At 39.5% G+C, this 25,376-nt stretch overlaps 1 protein-coding gene across 3 annotated transcripts in view; it reads right to left on the minus strand.

Annotated features, from left to right (window-relative positions):
• Nucleotides 1-6,226: 6,226 nt before the first annotated feature.
• The window catches only part of NRK (Nik related kinase), a 109,178-nt gene continuing 90,028 nt past the window's right edge, over nt 6,227-25,376 (minus strand). For 2 of the 3 annotated variants that reach the window (XM_075763491.1, XM_075763492.1), the window contains exons 27-31: nt 24,195-24,295; nt 23,513-23,662; nt 20,078-20,237; nt 10,771-10,910; nt 6,227-9,976 (exon numbers count right to left, since the gene is read on the minus strand). In XM_075763491.1, the coding sequence (XP_075619606.1) occupies nt 9,893-9,976; nt 10,771-10,910; nt 20,078-20,237; nt 23,513-23,662; nt 24,195-24,295 (635 nt within the window). In that variant the 3' untranslated portion in view covers nt 6,227-9,892. The remainder of the gene's footprint in view (nt 9,977-10,770; nt 10,911-20,077; nt 20,238-23,512; nt 23,663-24,194; nt 24,296-25,376) is intronic. The other variant, XR_012837293.1, reaches the window with a different exon arrangement.

Genomic DNA, 25,376 nt, shown 5'->3' on the forward strand with positions numbered 1-25,376 from the left:
TGGTGCGCGCGCGTCCCGCGGGCCATTCAAAGCTCCCAACGGTCGCGGAGGGGGAGGGGTGGAGCCGGCGGCGGGGCGGGCGGGCGGGGGGGGGAAGACGGTGACAGGAAGGCGGCGGCGGCAGCGGGGAGAGCGGGCTTGGTTGGGGCGGGGGGGAAAGGAGGAAGCGGAGGCCCGGGGAAGCGGTGGGAGGAGCAGCCGCGGGCCGCCGGCAATAAATAGGCGGGTAGCGGCGGGGAGAAGGGGCTTCCGAGGCGTTGGGGGGCGCCGCCACCCCCGGTTCGGGGTACCCCGGGGCTGGTTCCTCGGGGCTGACCTGCTGCCCGCCCCAGTCTTCTTCCCAGCTCGCCGTGGGTACGGCTTGGCAGCCGGGCCTGCAGCCTTCTGAATAGCAAATACTCCCTGCGTGCCGTTAGGGACTTTTTGCTGCACCTGATCCTGGTTCCCTTTTAATTTAAGTGCATGTATAATACTCATTATTGCTCCTACCTCAAGATGAATGTGTTCCTAGTTGTAATGGGGGTGTGTCACATGCTCCTAAAATTGTATTTATCTTTTTTCCTAGTTGCAGCATGTTGGTAATCATAATATCATCCTGCTGTTGAAAAAGTCTCCTGGATTGTTTCCAACAGCAATGGTTGAGTTTCTATCTATTAGGAGAAATTCTAACTAGTGTCCCTAAGCGTGTGACCTTTTTAAATTTTATTATTGATTCTCATCCCACTGCTACTATCGAGATCATCCTATTGTTCTTTATGATCACTTATGATATTTGTGAAACTTCTGGGGATTAGGAACTTTGCATTTAATACTTTATTAGCACTTGCTAACACATGTATTTTTTTCTCAGAGGAAACATTAGGCTATAAAGCAGCAGGACAGAGTGAGGAGAGAGGGGTAAAGATGAAGAGGCAGAAAGAGGAAGAAGAGAAGCAGTTTCCAGTATTTATAGTGTCACTGGTCCAAATAGCCTTTGGACATCCAGAAGGCCAACGTGGGGCTGCAGCTTAGGCAGAGCTGTCTCACGTGCTGGGCCAGAAGCCGTTCTCTGAGCTCACAGCTTGAGAATAATTGTATTCTTAGTCTCTGCCTTTGCTGCTGTGGAGCATATGCCGTAGGGAAATCGGAAAACCTGTTGCTTGAACCATTTAAAACAGACTGGAAAACTAGACAAGGGGGTATAAAACCCAAGCCTTTTCTGGCCTTTAGACTGCCCTAGGCATGGTATGAGTTTATGGGTTTTATGTAACAATGCACTCCTTAGAGAGAAAATTTAAAACAAATCAGTCATTCCTTGATGTTTATGTTGAAGCCAAGGTATTGAGAAAAAACTTCAAGATGGTGTCTTTTTTCCCTGGTAAACACATGATCTGTTGTGTGGACCTATATAATGGCATTTACGATTTAAAAAAAATGAACATGACCCAAACACCTTTTTACTGAGGTTACACCGGATGTGATTTCACATCACATCTGAGCCTTACCTGGAGAGCTGTGGTGTAGCCTTTTTTTCAGCTATTAAATGAATTTGTAGGTATAATGAGGAAATCTATGGACTGTTCCCAGCCTCTCTCCACTTTTGTCTGTGCTTGTGATATGACTTGCAGAAGAAAGGTATTTTATTTATAGCAGAGGTAATTGTTACATATACATCTGTTGTCAGGATTTTTTTATTATTTGAAGTCACTGTTGTTTCAGTCATGAAAACTATGAAGCTGTAGCTTTAGTGGAGTGATAATGGACTGACAGTAGAGTTAATACTTTATAATTTTGGATAAATTTGTATGCATTGCAGTTTCAGATACAACATAGTTCCCTCTGTTAGGAACTTGCTCCTGTTACCTTCTTTCTCACCAGCAGAGGTCTAGCTAACATACCAATTTCAAAACTGGAACAGGGTAAATGTCTTCTGCTGACAGCACACCAACAGGATGTTTTAATGACTGGTTATGTCTGTAAGTTCCTCTAGATGTGATTTCCCTGCCGCACCTGGACAGTGGAATGGATGTGATTGAATTAGAAACTGGAAGTTCTGAAACACTTGGAGATTCAGTAATGAATGGTGATGAGCTATCAGCAGATGGCTGTATCAGAATCATGAAAACTAAGAGCTGTGTGTTAAGTTGAGCCTGTTCCATCGGGGCATGTAAGAATTTCATTGAAGACAATATGATTTTTCATATACATACAACTAAGCGTGCTGAACCGTACCAGTGTCAGCCTCTAGTGAATCAATACATAGTCTCAAATTCTCAGACATAATTAGCAGCCAAATATCTCAGGTTTTATGTACAACACACCTTAAGAAAAACAGCACTTAGCCTCTATAGCAATGCCAGTGAGGCATGGGCTACGCTGAACAGGAGGACTTTATTACATGCTGTTAAACGTAACATTTAATATATGTTGGAGAAATGAAAGGCATAAAAGAATAAAAGGTGATGCTGTAGATTAAAAAAGAAATTAGTTATTGTGCAAGATCATAAAGCTTACTGTAAAACACATTTGTTCCCCACAAAGTGTTTTGAGGACAAAAATGGAAAAGCCTTTCTAATACATTTCACCATTATCTCCTAGGTCCTTTTGTTAAATCAACTTAGAAAATAACAGGAAGTGATTAAATAATGCTAAAATAACATTCGAGGTGATTACCCAGCAGACATCCTCTTGCCCTTTAATCAGCTCTATGTACTTTGACGAGCAGTTCAAGAAAGTGGTGGGCTATCAGCAGGAAGATCTCTTTCTTACACTTTTGTTATGTGGAACCTCAATTTATTGCACAGGTTTTAGAATCTAGAGAAGTCTTTTATATAGATTGCAGGTTTGCTCATGTTTCATTTAACTTAAATACAGCTGTCTAAACGTGGAACTGAACTGGTGAGCTAGCTTTTATGATGGTCTTTGGAGAAACAGTTTCATTCCAGAGCAATTTGGTACCATGAAACAAACTGCTTTTAAATGTAAAACAAAGCTAAAATAAAAATGCCATTTCATTTAAGCTCCGATAGCAATAGATAGTACAAAGCTATTTACACTTTGCTTGATACATTACATACCTTGTATTGTGTGTATAGCTATATCTTACTGGCTAGCTCTACTGTTTGGCAAATAGTTGTAAGTTAAAGAAGATATTTTTAGTTTTTTGTTATTTTGAGACAAAACCCCAAATGCTTTCATTTTGGACTGGGATTGTTTTGTTTGTAAAAGGGTGTTTTGTGATGGTGAGATATAAACTGTTTTATCTATGCCTTTAGGTGCAACATGGATAATACAACTTCATCAGGGCAATTCTACTGTAAAGTCACAGTAAGTTTGAAGAGTTCTTAAGGCGAGGCAATTTCTGCCAGGGAGAGAGGAATTCTCTATGTTCCTTATTAGCGCCTGCTAATGGTTGCCTTCTTATGTTGGCTAAAATTTAGTGGCCATCTCACTATTGCCTTTTGGCACCAATATGTTCATTTTGTGCAGCACCTTACAGAATATACAGCACAAAAACCGATGCAGGCTTAGAATATATAGGGCTGGAATGAAGTGTGTGTGTGGAGGAGGAGGGGACTAAGTAAATTATGTATTAGCTTGATCCTGGCTGCTACCTCAAGAAAGGGCAAGTCGAGGACTGGTCTTATCTGTTGACATCAGAAAGTTGTTCTGCAGTCCAGTATGCACCTCTTCCATGATGTGCTTGTATGCCAGAAGCTCTATCAGATGAATCGATACATGGATGGATGCTCCTGTTGTCTCCAAGCAGGTTCAGTTTCTTGCAATCTGCAACCTTCTGTTTTCTTAATAGTATTTTAATTGAACAACTCAAGATGGGGAGCAGGGGAGGATCATAAGCAAGGATGATGAGAGAGATACTAATTTTATTTTGTTGTAAATAAATTGAATTTTACTTAGTACTCACACAAACGAGTGCCATAGTTGGCCCCAATTTGCTTTTTGTTTAGTCAGTATTTGCCACAGAATATGCCTATATTTAAGGGTAGGACTACTCTTGATTGCTGGCACACCACTGATTAAATGGGTGTGCTGCCTACCTGCATGTCAATCAATGCCAATGAGCGAGGGCTGGGGAGGAGATTTTAGTTACTAGCCCATGCAACACTTCTTCTGACATTCCTTATAGCACCTGCCATGGGGATCAAGCTTAGTATATGTATTGGATAAAAATACAAATAATGTTTTAGTACTGGTTTAGACAGAGTAGATTGACACCCAAACCTAGTAATTGCAGGTTAGTTTTAGAATTGCCTTTATTTGCTCTCATCTATAGGCATTTTGTCCAGTTTTACTTTGCCTGCAGACTTCTGTCAGGTGTCACTTGTTCAGATTTCAACAACTGCAGTTTCCTTTCTGACATCACCTTAGTGCTGTTTTTTTGGCAGGGCTATGTGGTCTGAGCCCAGAACTGCAACTGCAGGCAAACGTTTTTTTATGACCCGGCCATACAGGCTGGAGCAGCATGCCTGCTAGGAGTCTGGGAGAGAGGTTCTTGTGAGAAGTTAGATTGACCGCATGTGAACCTTCATTTTTAACATAGCCAAAAAATGGAGAAGTCTTAATAGGGGTGGCAAATGAGCTTCTCTTTTCACAGGAATGGTAAAAGGTACAAAGACCAGTTTATTGACCATTTCCATGCATCCTGGTTCCTGAATTTTTTTTTTTTTTTTATAAAAAGCCTGCCAGTTTGCTTATCTGTCTGTTTTGTTGCAATGGGAGAAGTTCCTTTCTGTCTTTTTGTAAAAAAGAAACATGGACAAGACAAATACTGTCCCTGGCATTTTTTCCTGGAAACTGTAGAATCACCGTGGCTAAAATTAAGGGGGAAAAAAAATGAACTGGTAATAGTCAATACAGAAGGTGGAAACTGTAGCCTGCTTTGAAAAAAATCCAACAGTATTAGAAGCAAGGGAAAAGACAGGGTCTTAAGAAGATCAGCACTTTTCACTGTACATGTTACTAACCTTTGGCAAGGTAACAGATATCTACAGTGAGAAAATCAGAAACGATCACCTCAAAAGAGTAAACACTTGGATCCTCACTGCAGTTCTTTTCATATATATATGGGGCTGGGTACAAGATTTTTCATGCTCATTCTAGAAAACAATACTTTTTCTTTCTTGGTAAGTTTTTTCCACAACATTAATGGCATCTTCCAGTCCACTAATAATGCATGTATGAATCACTGTACTTTTTTTTTTTTTATAGCAGTCATCTGTGCAGAATTGAATCACAGGTGAAGAAGGAAGCCAGAATTCTTGCTCTTCTCTACTTACTACAATTATTCCTGATTTTAAAGGCAGTAAGCAAATAAAAAGGAGATAAAATTTCCTGTCCAACAGACAGAATTGTACTGGAACTCAAGCCTGATATATTTCTTCTTGTGCTGGGGAGTGAAACTCATTCGAAGTAACTGGTATCAAATAATCCAACTGTACTGTATCACTGAAGCTTAGAAATAACTTTTGGTGGAAAGAACAGTAATGATTGGTAAAACAGCTATCTACGCAATCAAGCAACCATGATATCTTTAAACTTACAACACAGATCCCACTCAGTACATCAAGTGCCGGAAACAACATGCTCTGCTACCTTAAAAGAGATCTAACATTGATGAAAGATACTCTTAATTTTAAAAAATTAAGAGAAATCTTGTCTCATGCCTTTACCCTTTCCAACTCCCAACACTGGCATAAATGGCAACTTTCCTAATTCTTAAGTGGTACAGCTACAATGTGCTATCACACCTCACCTTATGTATAGCAATAAATTTTATACGTGGCAACAAAGACTGCATGAGCATACCTGAGAAAAAGTGAACTGGGCTAACTTGGCATTGCGGCTGACACGCATGCATAAAAGCCAGTTCTTGTAGCGTCAATGACTGCAAGCTATCATTTTGCTCTAGTTCCACTGCCCTCATCCCACTGGGTATTTGTGTAAAGAGAAAGGTGGAAGTACAGGAATTCATTTGTGAAGCTCATTAGCAGCATGCACAGCACAGCGCTGGCTGTCACCCTTACTAGCACTCTGTCTAGGTTGAACTCTCACACTGTCACCTCAACATCTTTATCCCTGCAAGGAAATATATTCATTTTGTCTCTATAGGCAGATGTAGATGTTTCCCTACGGGTACTGACTGGATTTGGAAAACAATAGCAAAGCTTTCTATGATTTTTACAATAGCTTATGCCAATATAACAGAATTTTACAAGCACAATACTAGTTTTGATTTTCAGAGTATTATTTATTACTGTTTCAGTTGTACAATTTCAACAGTAGGGAACAATACATAATGTACAGTACATAGCTTGCGTTGTTCCCAGGTTTTAAAGTCACATGTCAAGGTTCAGGCTGCAGAATAGAGTTCACCATTCCTAAAACGAAAGCAGGCACATACAGTACTATCTTGCCGCAGTATTAGCACGATCTTGTTTGGCAAATAGAACATTAGGAGCACCACCTGCCATTAGGATACTGCATGTACCAAACAATTACTGACAATGGATCCTTAATGTTCTGCCCCTGTAGCATTTGTTCCCATCAAAGTGACATCACTAGAAAAACAGTATTAAACAGTTCACTCCTTGGTTTTAAAAGTTACTGAAAGAGTGTAGCTAGAGAAACACTTCACAAAATGAAACTACAAATCTGATACACATTTTGCATAGTTAAATCTATGTCAGGATAAACTTGGGTCTCTGGAATTTATTTTTTTCTTCCAGCCTTTGAACTTTTGCTTTGAGCTGAACAGTTATTCAGAACACACTTTCATTCAGTGTTCAGACCACCCGGCCACTCCAGATGATACCTTTCCATTTCTTTGGTTACTTTCTTTTGCTTAACATCTCTTAACATTTTTTTATTCCTCCTACAGCAATACACTGTTCCAGACATCCACTCCCTCCCCTTTGACTACTCCTATTTATTTTCTTCAGCCTTTTCCTCCTCTTCAGTCACTCTTCTCAACATCTCTGGGCTCTTTCTCATCTTCAACCATTCTGATTTTCTCTTGATAAAGAGAAAATGCCGGTGTCATCTTGTTGCATCCAGTTGCTGTTGCTATTGCTATTTGCAATACCACTTCTAAGTCCTTTAAAAGCATTCACCTCTAAGGGCCTCATTCTTTCCATATTTACACATGGATCTAACCCAAATAATTCCAACGGTTTTACATGCAAAGTGATACATGAAAATCCAACCCACTGCCTTGAATCATCGCTGGAAAGAACAGAGAGCTAATAGAGGGAAACAGAATGAAAAATTAAAATCTCAATGTAATAGTACACTTTCCTTCTCTTGAACTTGCTTTTTTTTCCCCTCTTGGTATGGAGCTAAACATCTTTACAGTCTGTCAACTTGCTGTCACACTTTTCTGTAACAATAATATTAAACAAATTTGATCATATTTGCTTCTTTAATCTGCTGGTATGGGTTGTTCTAAATTCCCACTGTTCTCTGCTAAATTCTTTTTAACTAGTGCCTAGCATCAGGAAAAATCTGCCTCCTACCTGTTAACACCAAAATGGGAGAGGGAAAAAATTCATATGCGTCCCATGTAATGCAGAAGCTGCTGAGAAAAGCACGCTTTAAAAAATATTATACGGCAGCCTGGATAACTGATTGCTTATAGCATGAGCAGTTTTGCACACCTACAGAGTACAAAATGAAAGCTGTTCTTTCTTCACAGTCTCTTAGACTTTTTTTTTTAAGTCAAAAGTCAGTTGTATTTCTGATTGTCTGCAAATTATTTTTTGCCTGTAATTGTAACTTTCTTCTGTTAGAGGTTTGGGTTTGCTTGGTTTTCGTTGGGGTTTTTTTGGTGAACTTTGAACAAAACAAGCCCAGTGTTCGGTAGCAAAGGGAGCCAAGCCATGTTTTGCTTATTTGCCCCAGTCCTAGCATTGGCAACCGGTAGTAACATTACTACAAACAGAGAGAGACCTTCTGTTTTCACACAGCTCTGCCCGAGCACAGTATACCATTCAGATATTAAGTCTGCACACAAGCTGATTACTTGCATACATTAAGAACCACTTTGAGTATTTAACTGCACATATTTTTTAATATGGCCTTAGGCTTATTTTTCTGCAAGTCAAAACATTTAAAAGCAAAATACTTCATTGAAAACACTATACATTTTGAGATAAGCTAGTGCTCATGAAAAGTGCTAGGTTAATAACTTTGGAAAGTGCAGTCCTCCACACAGCCAAAGAACACAGACAGCAACAGCACAGGCATCTCTGATCTCCCTGCAGCAGCTGAGGTGCCAAGGAGGGAAGGGTGATTAGCCCTTAGTTTCTCTGCTGACATATACCAGGATACCAGTTCTGGAGCTGATGGGTGCAATCGGAGCACCTCTCAGTCACAGCACGACTGCTAACACTAACTCAACCTGACATACTGTACAAAACAGCTACAATTTTATTTCTCCCCTTCTTAGTCAACTTTGAATCATCATTCTTGAGGTAGATGACCAGATATTCCAACACACTTTCCCTGCACCTTTCAGTATCATATATTTCAAGTAAAAAATACCTATTTTCAAACACTGTAGCTAGCGATTTCTCTTTTGCCTACAGTGTCATCCATACTGTATCATGTCTGGAATGAGTTCTTTTGTATTACTTTTGATGCTTTACATTTTCAAAGCACATCCAAAAATCAGCTAAATGAGGATTCCATTAAACCCTACAATTTAATCATAGTATATGATTATATATAATGTATATATATTATATCTGTATAGTTTTATGGCCAAGTTACAAGCCCCTGAGAACAGAGTTTATGCAGAAACACTGGCACCAATAACACTAGTGGATGCAGCTTTATTTAGATGTAATTAGCATAGAAAGCACCTGAAATTATATTTTCTATTTATAATAGATTAACTCTTTGGATATTTTCATAACTACATTAAGAATACATTTGTTAATCTTAACATCTGTTGTGGAAAGATTAGATTTACACACAAATACATGAAGACTTGATGCTGAAAGAGCAAGGAGGGAAGAAAAGAAGGTGCCTGATCCTACGCCCTTATATACATGGGTAATGCCTTTAAATCAGCTCCTACAAGTGTGGGTCGCACATCTGAATAAAACAGGTTCAGATCCATAATGCTTTTTGCATATATGATTTTGACAAACCACTATTTAAACTATTTTTACAAATACATTCTACAGTTACTGTGTCTACAGGCTCAGGCATCCAGCCCTGAGAGAAACGTGAATTCTGTCCCCTGCATTTTGTAAAATCTACCAGATGGGGCACATGTCTACAAGTAGCTGCTTTTACAGCTCTGCAGGGAAATGCACCCAGCACAGGATACGATCCCTTAAGCGCCCCAATCCGCGTTAGGCCCCATCGTAAACAGTTGCTGTTTCACTGATGATAAGACTTGGACAAGTGAGTCTTGGTGAAACAGTACCAGCTTGCTTAAAATGCAAAACAAGCCAAAAACCAGTTCAAACTAGATTCCAATTTGTCAGCCAACTTGTGGTTTTATATCTACCTGCAGATGTTGCTGTCCAAAAAAGGAAGAGACTTCAGTTCAAGATAACTATATTACATCATCTGCAAAAATGAAACTGTACATTTTTCAGAGTTCAGGAGTTTCTTATATTGGCTACATTCTTCACTGAAGTTGTTCTCTCCTAACACTGTGAATACAATCTTGGTTTGCAACATATTTTAGAAGACAAACTAAACATGTTTGCAGTACTTTGACAGGAAAATGGAATTCTTTCCAAATTGAAAGAATATGAATTTTGATAAGTTAATAATGGCAAAACCTTTGTAGGTAAAAAGTGCAAATTTGTGTATATTACCTCCAAGCATTTTACACTGCTACCTACAGTGAATTTCAAAGCATCCTTCATTTTGATGTGATTTACCAGTTGAATAGTACATTTTGACCAAGAGTCATAAAGTATATTTGACTGCTGCCTCCTGACTGCACAGATGCAAAGAACACCTTAAAAGGGAAAAAAAAAAAAAAAGATATGCTACTGTCAGTTTACATTTAGAAGAATATTTTTACCCATGCCACAGCCCCTACAAGGATATATATCTCACAATTCAATTTTAATCCCATGAGTAACTTTTTAAAGTGAAACTGTGCTTGTGGTACAATAGGAATATATTTTTTTGTATATTTCTTTTCCTATTCAGAAAGACACAAGAGAACATTTTAAAATAATTAATGCAAACAGTTTTAGGGTCCCAGTTTTCTAAATACATCAGTGGGACTAAGCAGGTTTCACAGAACATTTATCAAGAACTGCTATATGCAAGAAATCATATTTGATTTTCCATACCCTAGTGCCTGCAATATCTGAAATATTAGAGTGTGTTTTTTTCTCCCTGCTGGCTGCTCTGAATTGCCTATAATTTCAGCAGCCCAGGAGAGGCAGTCCTAGAGTTGGGCATTATCAGGGCTGGCTCACTAGCCATCCCCACTGCACCTGCTGTGCTGGAGCTGGGCCAGTTAGCAATGTCTCTATTTGTTATCAGCTCTGATAGCAGTTAAGGCTGGCTGGAATAGGAGTTGTAACAGAGCTGGCTAAACTACAGTGGTGTGAAAATGAGGAACGTCCATAGTGAATGCTTTCTGGGGTCAGTGCCTACATTTGCTTTGAGTGGGGAAGTTATACTAAGGTGAGAAATAACCAATGTAAAAATAAAGTTACAAAAATTAAATAGTCTTAGCATCATAGTCAACTATTACCCAGTTTTTGCTAAATCACCACACTGTAGTCATCTCTGTACCTTGTCATTTCTTTCACATAGAAATTTTAGCTTCTGAGCTTTCTTGTGCATAAATACTCCTTCCAGATTTCCCGTTTCCACAGAGCGTAGTTCGATCGCCTTCTCTCCCCAGCCCATGACCTGATTAGATTGAAGGTAAGCTAAAAGAAAAAAAGAAAACAAAACAAAAAAAGATTTGATACTGTTTAACAGCTGAAAGACTGATTCTTGCCTCAATTATGTCAATATGGATCTGAAGCATTTCTCTCTGATAAAATGCAAATAATTCAGAATATATTTTGAAGTTTAAACAAAAAGCCTTGGGAACAGTAACTCAATTTCAGTTTCTCCTTTCAGACTAATTTTGCACTCTAGACATAAATCTTAAGTTTGCTACTATTGTATATTTTCAAATCACAAAAGGTTGAAGGAAACCTCTGAAAGGCATCTTGTTTAATCCCCACCCCCCAAAGCAGAGCCAAATTAGACAAGGTTACTGGGGACCTTGTCCAGACATGTTTTGATGGATATTTCACAACGTCTCTGAGCCCCTGCTGCAATGCATCACTACTTTCATGTTTAAAAATGTCTTCCTAATACCTAATTGGAATTTCTCTTGGTGCAGCTTGTGCCCATTTTGCCGCTCATCCTTTCACTGTACATGTCCAAGAAGAAGTCTTGACTCTGTCTTCTCTTTACCCTCCCATTAGGAAGTTAGGTTTCTATTTTCTGCAAAGTTCAGCTTAGTCTGAAACCTAAATACTTTTGAATCTGAGACTATGGCATGTTTACTTTGGCGTCCATAGCTACAGTATTCCCATCACTGGTTATGTGCACTATCTCCAAAACCAAGATATTCCAGCGCTGTGGAAGCTTACTATGTTACTCCCTTTAAATCTGGCAATTAGATGAGAAATCGGAATAGTGATGAAGGAGTTAACACCACAGATTTCAAATTAGGCACAGTTTCAACGATTAGTGCATGTATGGGCTTCCAAGATAAAAACACATTAGTTATGCTCTATTGATAGTGCTCAGAAATTGTTCTTCTTGCTCAAATATGAACTATTATTTCATTAGTCAAAGAATTCTGGTGCTCTGAAATGATCTAGTGGGAATATGTGCATTTGACTGGTTTTTAGCTTCAGTGGACAGTGCTTCCCTCCCCTGCGTTATTAGTGTGAGCAGTGTCTGTTCTTAAAACTTTCTGTGTTTAGATTTTTGTCTGAAAATTAAACTTTCAGTACACACTGATATAGGAAGCAAGAGCCTGCGATCCTACTTTAGAAGGACAGCAGAAAATAAAGGCAATGTACGGTTTTTTGATTTACTATTAGCTTGGAACCCTTGCTTTATGATTCTTGTCAGAACAAGTATATGAAAATTATACCTCCTTGGAAACATGTGTGGTTTGGCTACAGTGTTGTGATTTTAGTTCCCTTAAATCCTACAAATTTCCCATGAATCTGTTTAGTATAATTTCCTCTCAGTTATTCATTGTGCACGCTGAGCTGAGAGCAAGAAAAGTGTTTCCCAGTATCTCAGTCATGTGGAAAGAGGAAGAAACCATCCTGTTTGAAAAGCAAAACAGCAGTGAGCAATGAGCACAAGTGGGAGAAGAGAAGCGGGGGAAGGGTATTTTCTAAAAACCAAACACCCTAAATCAATACATTTTAAAATCTTTTCTTTAGCCTTCAGTTCCCATGCTGTACAACAGGGCATGACTGCTGTAGGCTGTGAGGAAGACTGTCATGAACGTTTCTGGACCACTGCAGCAGTAGCATGATGAGCCCCAGGGCAGCACCCATGCAGTGTGCAGTTGGTATTTAAAAGGTTGGCCCAGACCACACGTAAAGTGAAGAAGATAAAAATGATACATACTCAGACATTTGCTATTTTTTGTAACAACTGACACCACATTAATCTTTTCAAACTTCACTTTCGAACAGCGACAGAGGCACACTATGGTTCTGGGGGGGTGAGACAGCGAGGCAGGTGCATATATATAACCAGCATGAAAGCATTCTACGGCAACGCTACTTAATATAGGTCATATAGGTCCAGCAACAAAGACCTAATCCACTTACAAGTTTCCTTATCTTTTCCAGTACACGAAATCTGCACTCAAGTTGTCTAGAGACAACTGAGGTCTAGAGAACAAGTCTTAAGAAGAGCAGCTGAGGGCACTGGGTGGTTTAACCTGGAGAAAAGGAGGCCGAGGCGGAGGAGACCTTATTGCTCCCTACAGCTACCTGAAAGGAGATTGTAGCCAGGTGAGTGTTGGTCTCTTCTGCCAAGTAACAAACGACAGAACAAGAGGAAATGGCCTCAAGTTGTGCCAGGGGAGGTTTAGATTGGAAATTAGGAAAAAAATCTTCACCGAAAGGGTTGTCAGTCATTGGAAGAGGCTGCCCAGGGAAGTGGTTGAGTCACCATCCCTTGAGGAATTTAAAAGACGCGTAGATGTGGTGCTTAGGGGCATGGTTTAGTGGTGGACTTGGCAGTACTAGGTTAACGGCTGGACTTGATGACTGTAAAGGTGTTTCCTAATCTAAATAATTCTGTGATTCTAATATGCTATGTCAGTACCAGCTATATCTATGCCTTTGGCAGATTTCAGTTTGATAGCATCCTTGCAGGTCTCAGTAACAGCTTAATTAGGCTCTGTTACAACTTTTAGGTCGTCCGGGATAGAAAGCCCTGGATGACTGGACCACTACTGCTATTGTTCATAAGAGACCTGATCTCCAAGCACTATTACAATAGGAACATAATAAAACAGATATACCAAGTTCGGCCACTGATGCTCTGCTGCCAGGGCCAATATACTGAGAACTTGTCAACTGACAATGGCAAATTTCAGTTGAAATACAAATAGCACAAAAACTCATTCTTGTAGCAGAACCAAAAAGTTCTTTCTCAAATTGTATCTGTGGAATAACATGCCAACAAAAAGGTGCCATTATACCATTTGTGGGGTTGTCCAGTTCTAAGGATTTATCTATACATGGAAATTAATTTGGAGGATAGCAGGCTGTGAATTCAAAGGTCAGCACCAAGTCTTGATAATCTTCCCGTGTGGGAACACTTAAAAGTGTTTCATGTGAAATGAATTGAGGGTAGATTAGATACCTAGAATAAAGTTGTCTTACTCTGGAACAAAATACCATGAGCAACTTAGGAATAGTTATTTTGAGTCCACTTTCCACCTCAACAAGCTTTAGATAAAAATATCCTATGCTTCCAGCTGGCAGCATATAAGGGTGTTTATATTACAAACAATGCAAGATTGTACTGATTTCTAGCAACCCTAGACTTAGACAGCCACTCTGGTCCTTTGGACAGTAACTCAGCAGAAACGGCACATACTGACTCAGACTGACGTGCTGGTATTGGTTAACGTACTGGAACAAAGTTATTCAGAGTTACCTGAAGCTCCCCTGCTTCAGCCAGATTACTGCATATCTTAAAAGACCTACAGTTATGCATGAGCTGTGGTTCTTCTTAGACCATCTACACCAGCATTACTCCCTGGACATCAAAGAATATATGCCATAAAGTTAGTATAGCAAAGTGAGCTCAAAATCAGTTTCTTAACATCGTGAAAGCATTAGCAACACTCTAAACTTGGGGCGAGACTGGGTATTTCCTGTTTACATTGTGTATTAACATTGAGTAGAGCCCCCATTCAGGGAAGTGTTGAGGGTTCAAGGGTTGGGGGAGGCAGGAAACGTGAAAGAAATTACTGATCCGTATTGGATCCATTAACCGCTAAGTGTCACTGACGTGAGCTAACGATCTCAGTCTCACACCAGTAGCATACTCACAGTCTGAATGGGACAAGTGCGCTTGGTACCACAGAACCCAGGTACCACTACAATCTTACTTCCCTTCTTAACCTTTCTTTTCTTTTTTTAAACACTTGCCCTTCAAAAGTCCCTTTTCCGATCTCCTGTACTGAATTTGTCTTAGTTCCCTAAGCAGCTATTCCCAACTGACCTCTGCATGAGAGCAGAATCAGGCCAGCATTTAGCAAAAGAAAATCTTAAAATTGGGCTTTTCTGATTAGCGTTACAGAAATAGGGCAGGAAGGGTCCTTAATGCACCTTCTCTTCCATCCATATCTCCATGCCACATCAGTATCACTTCTGACAGTTGTTTGTCTAACCTGACTTTAAAGACCTCTAGTGATGGAGACTCCAAAAATTCCCCAAGGCAAATGATTCCAGATAAGCCAAGAAGTTCGAAATGAACAAACTGAACATGAATTTAAAGAGTCTGACCCACTTTTGCGTGCCCCAGTCATGATATCAAACTCCATTTCACAGGGTAAAAGAGAGCGTTCACTGCTTTACTGAAATTCAATGAAAAAAGCTACTGAAGCTTTTGTATACATGTTTGAGAGAATTGCTTCAGGCAAGCACGCAGCTGGGCATAAACATTAAAAGGAGAATATCCAATGATGACTTTGCCGACAGTAAAAGATACCAGCTGTTAGAGACCATACAGATCTTAAAACTGAGTATGCTTCTACAGAACCCTTCCTTGGCCCTTCAGTCAAACCCAGTATGAAATCATGCCTTTTATTGGTTCCCCACTCTTTGGGGGAAGCACGCTTTTTTATTTTTAGACAAATGGAAAGGAGATATACATGTTGAGGATTGGGAGTGGAAATAACCCACAGAAATACCAACAGTGTCCTGTGATGTAACAAAGCTTGTTCCCACTAAAACCCAGCCTCGAGCTCTCCAGTGATGCTGCTGATCACTGATTAGGGACTGATTAGCTACTTCCATGTACTTCTGTCTGTTGCTCCTGCTTTAAAACTTACTGCCCCCAAAGTTAAGCAATTTTGGGTAGGAAAACTGAGGAAGGAGTCAGTAACTTCTCTTATGGAACTCTGTTAATTAGTTTTTACTGCTATTATTTATGTTACCTGGATAGAAGTGGGTATTTTTTTCCTCCAGTCGCAGCTGTGGAGAACTTTTACTAAATAAGAGAGGCTAGACAGTCAAAATCAAGAAGGAAAAAAAACCCCTAAGGCTGAATAAAGTCACAAATGGGCAAACTAGGAAGGTGGCCATGGAAGGCAGGTGTTTTTCTGCGGTATGTTTGTTAGATTGCACTGGACAAAGCGCTAACACACCCAGTTCCCTAACCACCCCAAGCAAGCCAGGAATACATTTATGACAATCTTTTTTTCTCAACATGTATGTTTCTATGCATCTCCATTCCAAAGCTTCTCTGCTTCCAGTTGTTGCTGACTCCTTTGTAATTATTCCAGTAGAACCGATAACCCAAGCCAGAAACGTATGTGGGGTGACAGTTTGCTTGTTTGAATGCTTTTTGCTGTTTCCTGGGGAAAAAGTGCAGGAGCTAAGAATTGTTCAGATACGAGCAGGCATTTTCCGTGCATCGGCTGGACAGCAACTATTTCAAGAACTGGTGAGTATGTTGATGGAGCACTGAGGCAGTAATTCAACCACCCTTTGGTAATGCTGTCCGTTTCTCTATATAACATCCTTTTTGCTTCCAATATGTACATGGCAAACAAAATAAGGACTTTTATTGGTTCCTCACTCTGGGAATATCCAGTTTTGTGCCAACCCTCTAAAACTCACACAAAAGGGCAAAAACGGTCCCAGATCTTATTAACTTGATGTTTCTTAAAGCCCTTTAAAATCATGTTTTATAGAAAGAAAACATTATAGCTATATTATATTTGTATTTAGCCCCACATATGTGAAATATCTTTCAGATTAAACATAGATAGAGTACTTCTACAATTTTAATTTCCCACGGGATTTGAGTTTCCTCTCTCCAATTTCTTATTAACAGATCGGTCACAGAGGTCCCAACTTAAAAACTATAAGAGTTAGCTATATTTAGATTCCCTGCCCTAAATCCATCAATTATAATACAAACTATTTTTTCTTTTTTTTTGTAGTCAAGATATTCTCACCAACTACAAAAGTTTTCTTTCAAAATTATTGCTTAAAGAACTCAAGAAATGAGCAAAGGATGACTAGAGAGCACCCTGGGGTTAACACAAGACCCTTCTATCTCCGAAACACAGAGTGAAAATTTTGAGATAAGCTCATACAGACTTTAGGAGGTCTGAAATGGGCCTGGAAATTCCAGGAAAACAGGATCTCTTACAAAACTTTCAAGTTCCCCCTAAGTTTGGCCATGCAAATAACACTGTTATTCATGCTTCTCTCATAATAGTTAATGTTTTTGTCTGGACCCAAGAATTTCAAAGGATCAAGAAAATTAATAGGAGCTAGTGGGAAACAATTATTAAAATAATAATACTTAGACATCTTTGTTTAAAGTTTGAGTTGTGTGTTGAGTTATAAGTTGGGTTAATTTGTTTTTAGTGGAAATGTGATTCCAATCAGAAGTCAAATTCATCTTGTACCATATCACCAAGATTGGCAATTTCTGTTCCAAAGAAATCCATTTCTGAGATACCAGAAGTGCTGCAGAAACGTAAGGGTTCTCAGTTAACATACTGGAAAATTTTCAAATGACAACTGAGAGGGGCTGTTTGGAGCCTGCCTCCCTTCATCTGTGGAATCTGCAGACGTATAAACAACGAAAGAGACAGATGGATGGAGACAGACACCTTTCCTTCCAGAGAAAACCTACAGTCTTACTTCCTGAGCGCTGGGAGAAATTCTACGAAGAGCTAGCTGTTTGCTCACCGCTCCTAACCTTACCGTCCAAAACATTCTGTCTAACTCGCCCTCTGCTTCCTCAGCAGGATGTTTCATTATACCTGTCCCTGGATGGGCACCCCCTTCCCATCTGGTGGTGCCCATTTCTCTAGACAGAAAATCTAGAGAAAATCTAAACTATTCACATAGATGAGACTCTGAACTTCTGTCTGGTAAAATTCACCAGACAGAATGCCACCCTCAGAAGCATCTTCTCCATCCTCTTCCTATTTAACCGCCCTAAAATACTGTAATAAAAATGCCTAGGCAATTTTGTACTGATAGCTTTCCATGCGTATGATTATCATAGTGGTGTGCTGAAGCACAGGAGAAATAGCTGCATGAGCATGTGGAAATGGCATTCCTTCTATTAAGATATAATCAATCTTGAGAAATTGAGAATATCATGCCTAGCCAGATGTATACCTAAGGATGTTTTAAATTAGAGTAATTAACTGGCACAAAAGATCACATATTCAGCAGGTCCAAAGTGGTGAAGCTTTATTCACTTCAATGCCAGCTGGGTATGCGCAAGGACATTTTTACTGAAGTTAAGGCAGTGCGATTTCCAGGCTGTGAGAATCTTTACAAACCTCTCTCCTATCTGTGGGCCTGATGATTCAGTACTTTCAGCAAGATGAGGAAGAAGCCCTCAAGCTCCCTCTGCTCCACTTCTGAGGCATTCCTGCAAACTCTACATCAAGTGAAAAAGCTTCGAGAGCAATCAGTGCCCAGTGACACAAACTGCAAATTTCCAAGTAGGAGTCACAGATCTATGCAACACTTCTTGCAATATCCCCCTTTCTACAGCAGGATGTAAGAAAGTCCTTTGTTCCTTATTGGTCCTCCACCTTTGAAACACACTATCTATCTAGTAACAGTGACTCTTTTGGACATAGCATATAGTAAGAATAATACAACTAGATAAGCCTGTAATAGTTAAAAATAACAACCATGGCTTAAGAAGTATTAAGCATGAGCTTAGGGTTAATCTCTGGCAGGACACTTACATAAATGCAGCTGATTTTAAAATTGTTTCTTCCCAAGCCAGGAAAAAGGAGTTCTAACCAATGAAGTACATGTGGGAAAACAAAGAAGAGTTTAAATACTAATGAAAATCATGTATCGTATATGTACACCAGAAAGTGGATAAGACATTACAGTTTGAAGAAAACGTTCATGTTAAGTAAGCTTGCTACTTTTAGTAAGGCCTAAGGAAGTATGTCCCATAACGACACGCTGCTTGAAAGCTTCTGTCTCCTTCAGATAGCATTCTTCAGTGCAGCTTCCAATTATGTTCAATATTTCTCATTAGAACTCCTCTTACCCTGGCTGAGTAATTGCTTTTTTACTATTGATTATTTCTTATGGTGTTTCTAACTAATTCAGAGGGGATGTAAAATTTCAACATATCAAAACCCATTAGATATTCCTATAAAGAACGGAGAATTGACTTGATACACTTTAATTACGCCCTGCAGCTCTGAATATGGGCTGAAAATTTGAGACAGAGCTATTGAGTGAAGGGCAGGGAACACGCTATAGTTAGCTTATAACCTTATAACTGTTTTTGGAAACTGAAGCAGTTTTGTTGCTGAATTTTATTGAAACAGTGAAAAAAAAAAAAAAAAAGTTGTGTTGTAGCGATTTGTGTTCCAGAGGTGGGCTTCTCACCCTCAGCACTATTGAAAACCCTCTACAAATGTCAAACCTGGCATTTACTCAGAGGTGTTATTCTACTGATTTTAATGGACTTTTCCTAAAACTACCCAGCTAGAAGTGAAAGGAGAAAGGTGAACATCCTCAATTTTTCACTGCAGCATCCAGTTTCTGCCAAGCTAATAATATGCTTTTGTACAATCTAAGTGTCTTGGGCTTTTTTGGTTTGTTGGTATGTTTGTTTTAAGATGCAGAAGAACAGGAGTGAGCCAGAAAAGAAATTAAAAACAACAAATAATAAAACTCTGCCTGTGCTGTTCTTGGTTTTCCCCACACTGTTAACTTGAAGCCCCTCTGGGGAAGGTGAAACAAACAGCTGTCCTGGCTACAATACAATCACAGAATCTCCTCCTACAAAGCCAACTGCAAGCATGGAGAGACTGAGAATCTATTAGAAATACCCTGGGCTGGCAGCACTGTGAATTTAAACGGACAAACTTCAGGGGCCATTTCGCCGCAGTTACAGATCTCTTCAGTAACTGACCTCTCCGTAGCTGTGAATTTTAAAATAAAGCGCTATAGGCTATGAACAATCAAAGTAGGAAACAAGGGCACCTTTTATTCACCTGTAATTCACGTCATTCTCTCTGAAAACTGGTGGTAAGCTGCACCCTCAGTGAAGTCTGGCCGTATAAGTCAAGGTATGATGCAATAAACAGCGTGACAAGAGTACAAACTCTGTGATGTTCCAAATGTGAAGACCCTACTGCAATCATTGGCTGTCTTAACACAAACATACATAAATCTGTTCACTCTTTGCACATCCAGTTTGCTCAGAAGTTGCTTTATGTGCCATACAACCACTTTCATATGGATACAAACCTCATAAAGAAGTCAGGCTTCATGCAGCAGAATCTTCTATTTAATAAAGTGCTATTTTTCATACATACCTACAGACGCTGGCATTTCTCCCCACTGCAAAACAGTCTCCTTTGTGAAATGCCCGTATATATCAATGTAGATGCCTTCATCTTCATAGGTGAGTAAAAGCTCCATTCCGCTGGTATTCGGGAGGATGATAATGGCATGTGGGCGAATTGTCCCCTGGATCTAGAATCATATTTTACTACGATTTATATCAGAAAATGGTCTGCAATTTTAGCGACTACATCTAGCTAGCTTGGCAGAGCAATAAAAAGAACCAGCTCATGGCTCATGGAAAGTGAAAGAAATGCCTGTTTTCAGCAAGGCTGCATAGTTTGCTAGCTGGCCTCCGAAACAGGCTTTCTCCCCTCCTCCCCCCTTGGAATATGACAGTAGGTTTGCAAACAATTCAACGTTCCGTATTTCACTTTATATCTACCAGTATTAATTGGTTTCAAGAAGCCATGGAGCCACTGAGACACAATAATATTTACTTACTCACTCACAAAACACTTGCAGTATATCAATAGAAGAAAGGTGAAATAAATTTGAATTCAGAATTATTTCAGAAGATGGAGGAAGGACAAAAGCTTCCACATTCCAGGAAATCAGTGCTTTCACTTTCCATGATATTTCCCTATCCCCACTCACAAGCTAAACCTGTGAATTTAACAATATTTACAGCAAGCTGAAAAGTTACCTGGACCTTTCAAATACAAGCCACTCAATCCTTCCCTTCCCACATCCTTCACTAAGACCAGTTGCCCATTGAAATGCTGCGCAGCATATGTTTTCTGCATGCCCCAGAAACAGTGCATTTCACTCACACAAATTATTTTAACAGCTGTTCAATGCACTAGAATCTCTCCCAGAAGCCAACATGTCCCAAGTGAAAAAAAAAAAACCAAAAACCAAAAACCCTAAGTATATAACCATGAAGGTGGAGTTCTATGAAAGCGTTTTTGAAAGAAAAAGAGGACAGCCTTAAAAAACAATAACAAAGCATTTCCTTGTTTAAAGCGCTACTCAAAACAAGATGTTAAATAGTAAATTAAACCACCACAATTAATATTTTTATAGGAAGCATATGACTGGAGTTTCTACACATTTTCACAAGCCAGCAACACACAGCTCTTTCTTTCTTCAAGCACATAAATGTATGCACACCGTAAGGGCACAACGAACAGTAAAAGAAGCACTGAAGCTGTACTTGCCAAACTGAATACACTCAGGCCAACCACTTGACTCCGTGCCTCCGCAACAACTATCCGTAACACTAGAACGGGTATCCAGAGTCGCAGAGCAATTTTAATGCGTTGCCTTGGTACTCGCATGAGCGATCGAAGCAGGTAAGAGATGAAGAAAGAGGTGGGGAACCAGGAAAAGAGGCTACCAGAAAGCAAGAGTATCTACAGTCAGCCTGTTAAAAGTCTGGTCTGTTGCCACCACAAAGCTCCCCGAGAGAATTATCCAATTCTAGCAGATCCTCTTTAAAATAATAAAATACCAAAAAAGATAGAGCTACTGTAGCAGCAGATTTATTTCAGGTCTAAGACTCTAAAGGGAAAAATATATTTTTAGTACATGCTAACTTTTGGTTGAAGAGTCAGTCTTAAAGGTGCCCCACATATTCAGGACAGTCACCTGGGAAATCTCTCTCATCAGGTAAGTAATTATTTTTGCAGCCTGTTGAAAAAACTAAAGCCTCTAAGAAGGTTCACTTTTTTCTTTGCCTTTTTTATCTTGGGCAATTATGCTAATGATCTTCTTGACAAGTCATTATTCACCTTGCTTAGCAACCAGCTTCCAAGGATGGCACCATGCTTAGATTTATAAATGGACGTGAATTTTTCATAGTTTCCTAATTAACAAAGCTACTAATTGTAAGATTAAATAAACCCTCTAACAAAACAAATATTAAGTCCCTTAAAAAAACCAACACCCAACACAGAAATAAACAGTACAAGCTTTTAGTGGGTGATTGAACAGTTTGCTCTGAACAGCTAGAAAAGTTAGTTTAATTAAGTTTATAAACTTAACAGCCATCCTCAAACTTTGCATCCATCAGAAACATAGGTCTGACAGAATTTGAAGGCTGTCGCTTGTCAGGGCAGCAGAGTGATCAAGTGGCTTGCACGGGCAGCGTGGGTTTTCTTTTGGTTTGAAAATGTGGGGCTGAGAGTGGAGAGAATGAAATTAAAAAATAAGAGTTCAAGGCACAGGCTGCAACATGCAGATCTAGGGTGAGATTTCTCCAGCCCTCCTGAGCGTAAACTTGGGACACATTGCCTGGGGATACTGGAGGCCACGGCACCAGGACGAGCTAACCCTCTGCCCCTCTGGGGCTCTGTTGACTTCAGGGAGGTTTTCAAGAGCACACACAAGTTTCCCTGCCAGGAGCGTCCCGTCAGACTGGAGCCGTGGGAACCTGCTAGTTTTCTGGACCTAAGCCCCCAAATTTCTCTGGCTTTTGGGACTCCGAGCTTTGAAAAGAACTATCTAGAACATTTAAAAAATAAGCAGACCAAAAAAAAAGATTAAAACCCAAGCACAGACTTCATATTGGACAGCCCTATGCCAGCCATTCACTTCTGCAGGGGAACTACTTTGCTGTTATCTGAGCTTCAGCCAGAATTTAGTGATCACCTGTCACCTCGATGAACAGATGCACAATGCAACATGTACATGTCAACCTGAAATCAACTTCTTCATGCCAACTGCTTGACAATCTAATGAGAAAATCCCGAGGAAAATGTAAACGTTCTTTTGAATTTAAGGACTGATTTCACAGGCAACTGAATGGCAAGAAGATCAGCAAATTTATCTAGTCTGGAAGTTGGCTTTCTGCAAAATCATGACTGAAAGGCAAATCGCATTTTGCACACAAAGCCTGGATCTGTAATCGTGTAAAACAAATGCAACTTTGCTCCACGGTGAGGAAATTGGGATTATGGGTGCACATGTATACCTGGCTCCTCCAGCTACAGGTACTCATTCATGCAAGGCTAACAGGCTTGAACGGATCAAGATTAAAATAGGTTGCAACAGTCTTTGTAATCCAGGCCAAATTTCAGCTCAAATCAGTGATAATTTAGTTAGCTTGTTAGCAAGATTGAAAAGCACAGTGGCAGATTGTAGAAGTCATCTAAATTAATGTAGATATTATTGTGTCTTTGTTTAAGAAGTCCTAAATTTCCAGGATAAATCAATTAAAAATAGTATTGTCCATACAACAGGCTTTCTGACATTAAGCCATTAAAATTGATACTCTAAATGTGATAAAAGCCCTTTAACAGAACTTCAGTGTTATAAGCACGTGAAAAGTGGTTTTCTATTAGCTGGCATCCAATTATTATTCTCTTATCCTGTCTTCTGAAATACAACAAAACTCTTAACCTGATCATCATCAATATACAGCCCAAAGAACTGAGGCATTTATGTAATTTTTTGGAGTGTCTTACGTGTGTTGGAAGGTACAGGTCATACACAGATCCAGAGTCCACATCAATAGCGTGAAAGCCTACTAGTGAGCCATATATGACTTTTAATCTTTGTCCATTTTCAATGGTCAGGTCAACCGACAGTGGTTTGTGATGAAGAGAGGTAAAGGACTGGAAAAAGAAAAATACGCTATGTAACACAATAAAGCCGTTGGTTTACAGATCTACATATATGATCTTAAGAATTTTCAAAACTCAAAAGTTAGACGGCTGTTTTTGTTAAACAGCACGTTACATGTAAGGAGCCAAGTATCCACCGTCCACTGCACTGCGAGGAGAGCTGGATAGTTCACTTGTGTTTTGAAAAAAATTTAGATTCTAGAAACGGACTAGGCAAATTTAGGCTGAGTACCATTCATGTTCAACTTCCTTCTCTTTTGAGGGAAATCAGCATCAACTTTGTGAACTCAAATGTACATTTTGGCACAGCACTGAAACAAGTTATTCACATCTAACAGAATCATGACTGTGACAGTTTTATGCCTGCCATCTCCAATGTATGTCAAATGAGCTATGCTTTCTTTAAAAGAATACTCATTTTATCTTTAACTAGAAATAAATGTTATACAAAGCAACAAAAAGCAAAAGTGAAGAGTAGACGAGAAACAGTGATACATCTGAACCAAAGTGAAGTTCCACTTACCTTAAAAGCCATGAATTTGTGATAAGGCTTTGGAGCCCATGCATAAACCTCCACTGAGTTTTTCAAAGCAATTACAAGGAATTTGATTCTCTCATATTTTACTGTAATACAAGAATAACAATTCCTTAGGTACCAGACAAACACTTAAATCAAAGACCATCTCATCACATGAAATAATTTCAATGGACTACTTGTAGAAGTAGACATTATTCAGCAAGGGAGACTAATAGATTCTGGACATCACTGTTTAATATCACCAGTGACAAAACCTTGACTGAAAACCTATAGTTCATTTACTCTCGGTAAGGCCAGATGACTGTTAACAACATTTATATATTGCTTTTCATACATCTATTAAAAAAAATAATCTTACTAGTCAGAAAAAAAGGTCTTGACCCTGCAGCTAAGCCAACCTACTTTATTTTTTAAGTGTGAACATGCACCAACATTGCAGGTGGTGAATAAGCTACTTTTGGAGAAATGGTGGTTGTTGGCTGAACAATTCTGTACCACTCTGCAGGATGAATTTTCATTTCACTGCTCATGTGTAGAGTTAAATCCCCATGTGCTAGTGTGGGCGAAGGAATCCCATGTTTCTGAGATGAGTAAGCATTTAAGAGATGAGCAATTTCTCAAAGTTGATTAAGGTCATGTTGAGCCCATCAAGAATAAATGAAGACTCATGCATTGAAAATTAAGGCTTCTTTGTACGTCGTGTTTTCACTCTGCCAGAGACAAGCATTTGCTTTGGAAACAGAACGCTAGGGCATGGCATCCCAACACATTCACCCTTCATTTTACATTTTATATTTGTGCTTGGCAGGGATTTTTAAAAGATGCAGGTGTTACGCTACTGAAGTAAGATTTGTTTTCTGTGGGAGGAGAGCTTCATCAGCCCTTGCTGCTTACAAAAGGAGCAGTTCACACTGGCCAAACATATAGCAGAGGCATGGAGGGTGGATAAGGATGGACACTGGTTAGGGAAAATCTCACATAGGCAGAGAAAGGAAAAAACACAAAAACCCAAACCAAAAAAAACGAACAAACTCCACCAAAATGCAGAACAGCGCATCCTTTTCCTCTTCTATCTGGGCAAATGGCTGTAAAACCAAAGGCCAAGATACAAGAAGATTCAAACAACAGCAGCTGTTTTGTCAAAGAAGTAAGAGTGGCTCGTCATTA

The sequence above is a fragment of the Balearica regulorum genome, chromosome 11 (assembly GCF_011004875.1).
Source record: "Balearica regulorum gibbericeps isolate bBalReg1 chromosome 11, bBalReg1.pri, whole genome shotgun sequence".
Lineage (NCBI taxonomy): Eukaryota > Metazoa > Chordata > Aves > Gruiformes > Gruidae > Balearica > Balearica regulorum.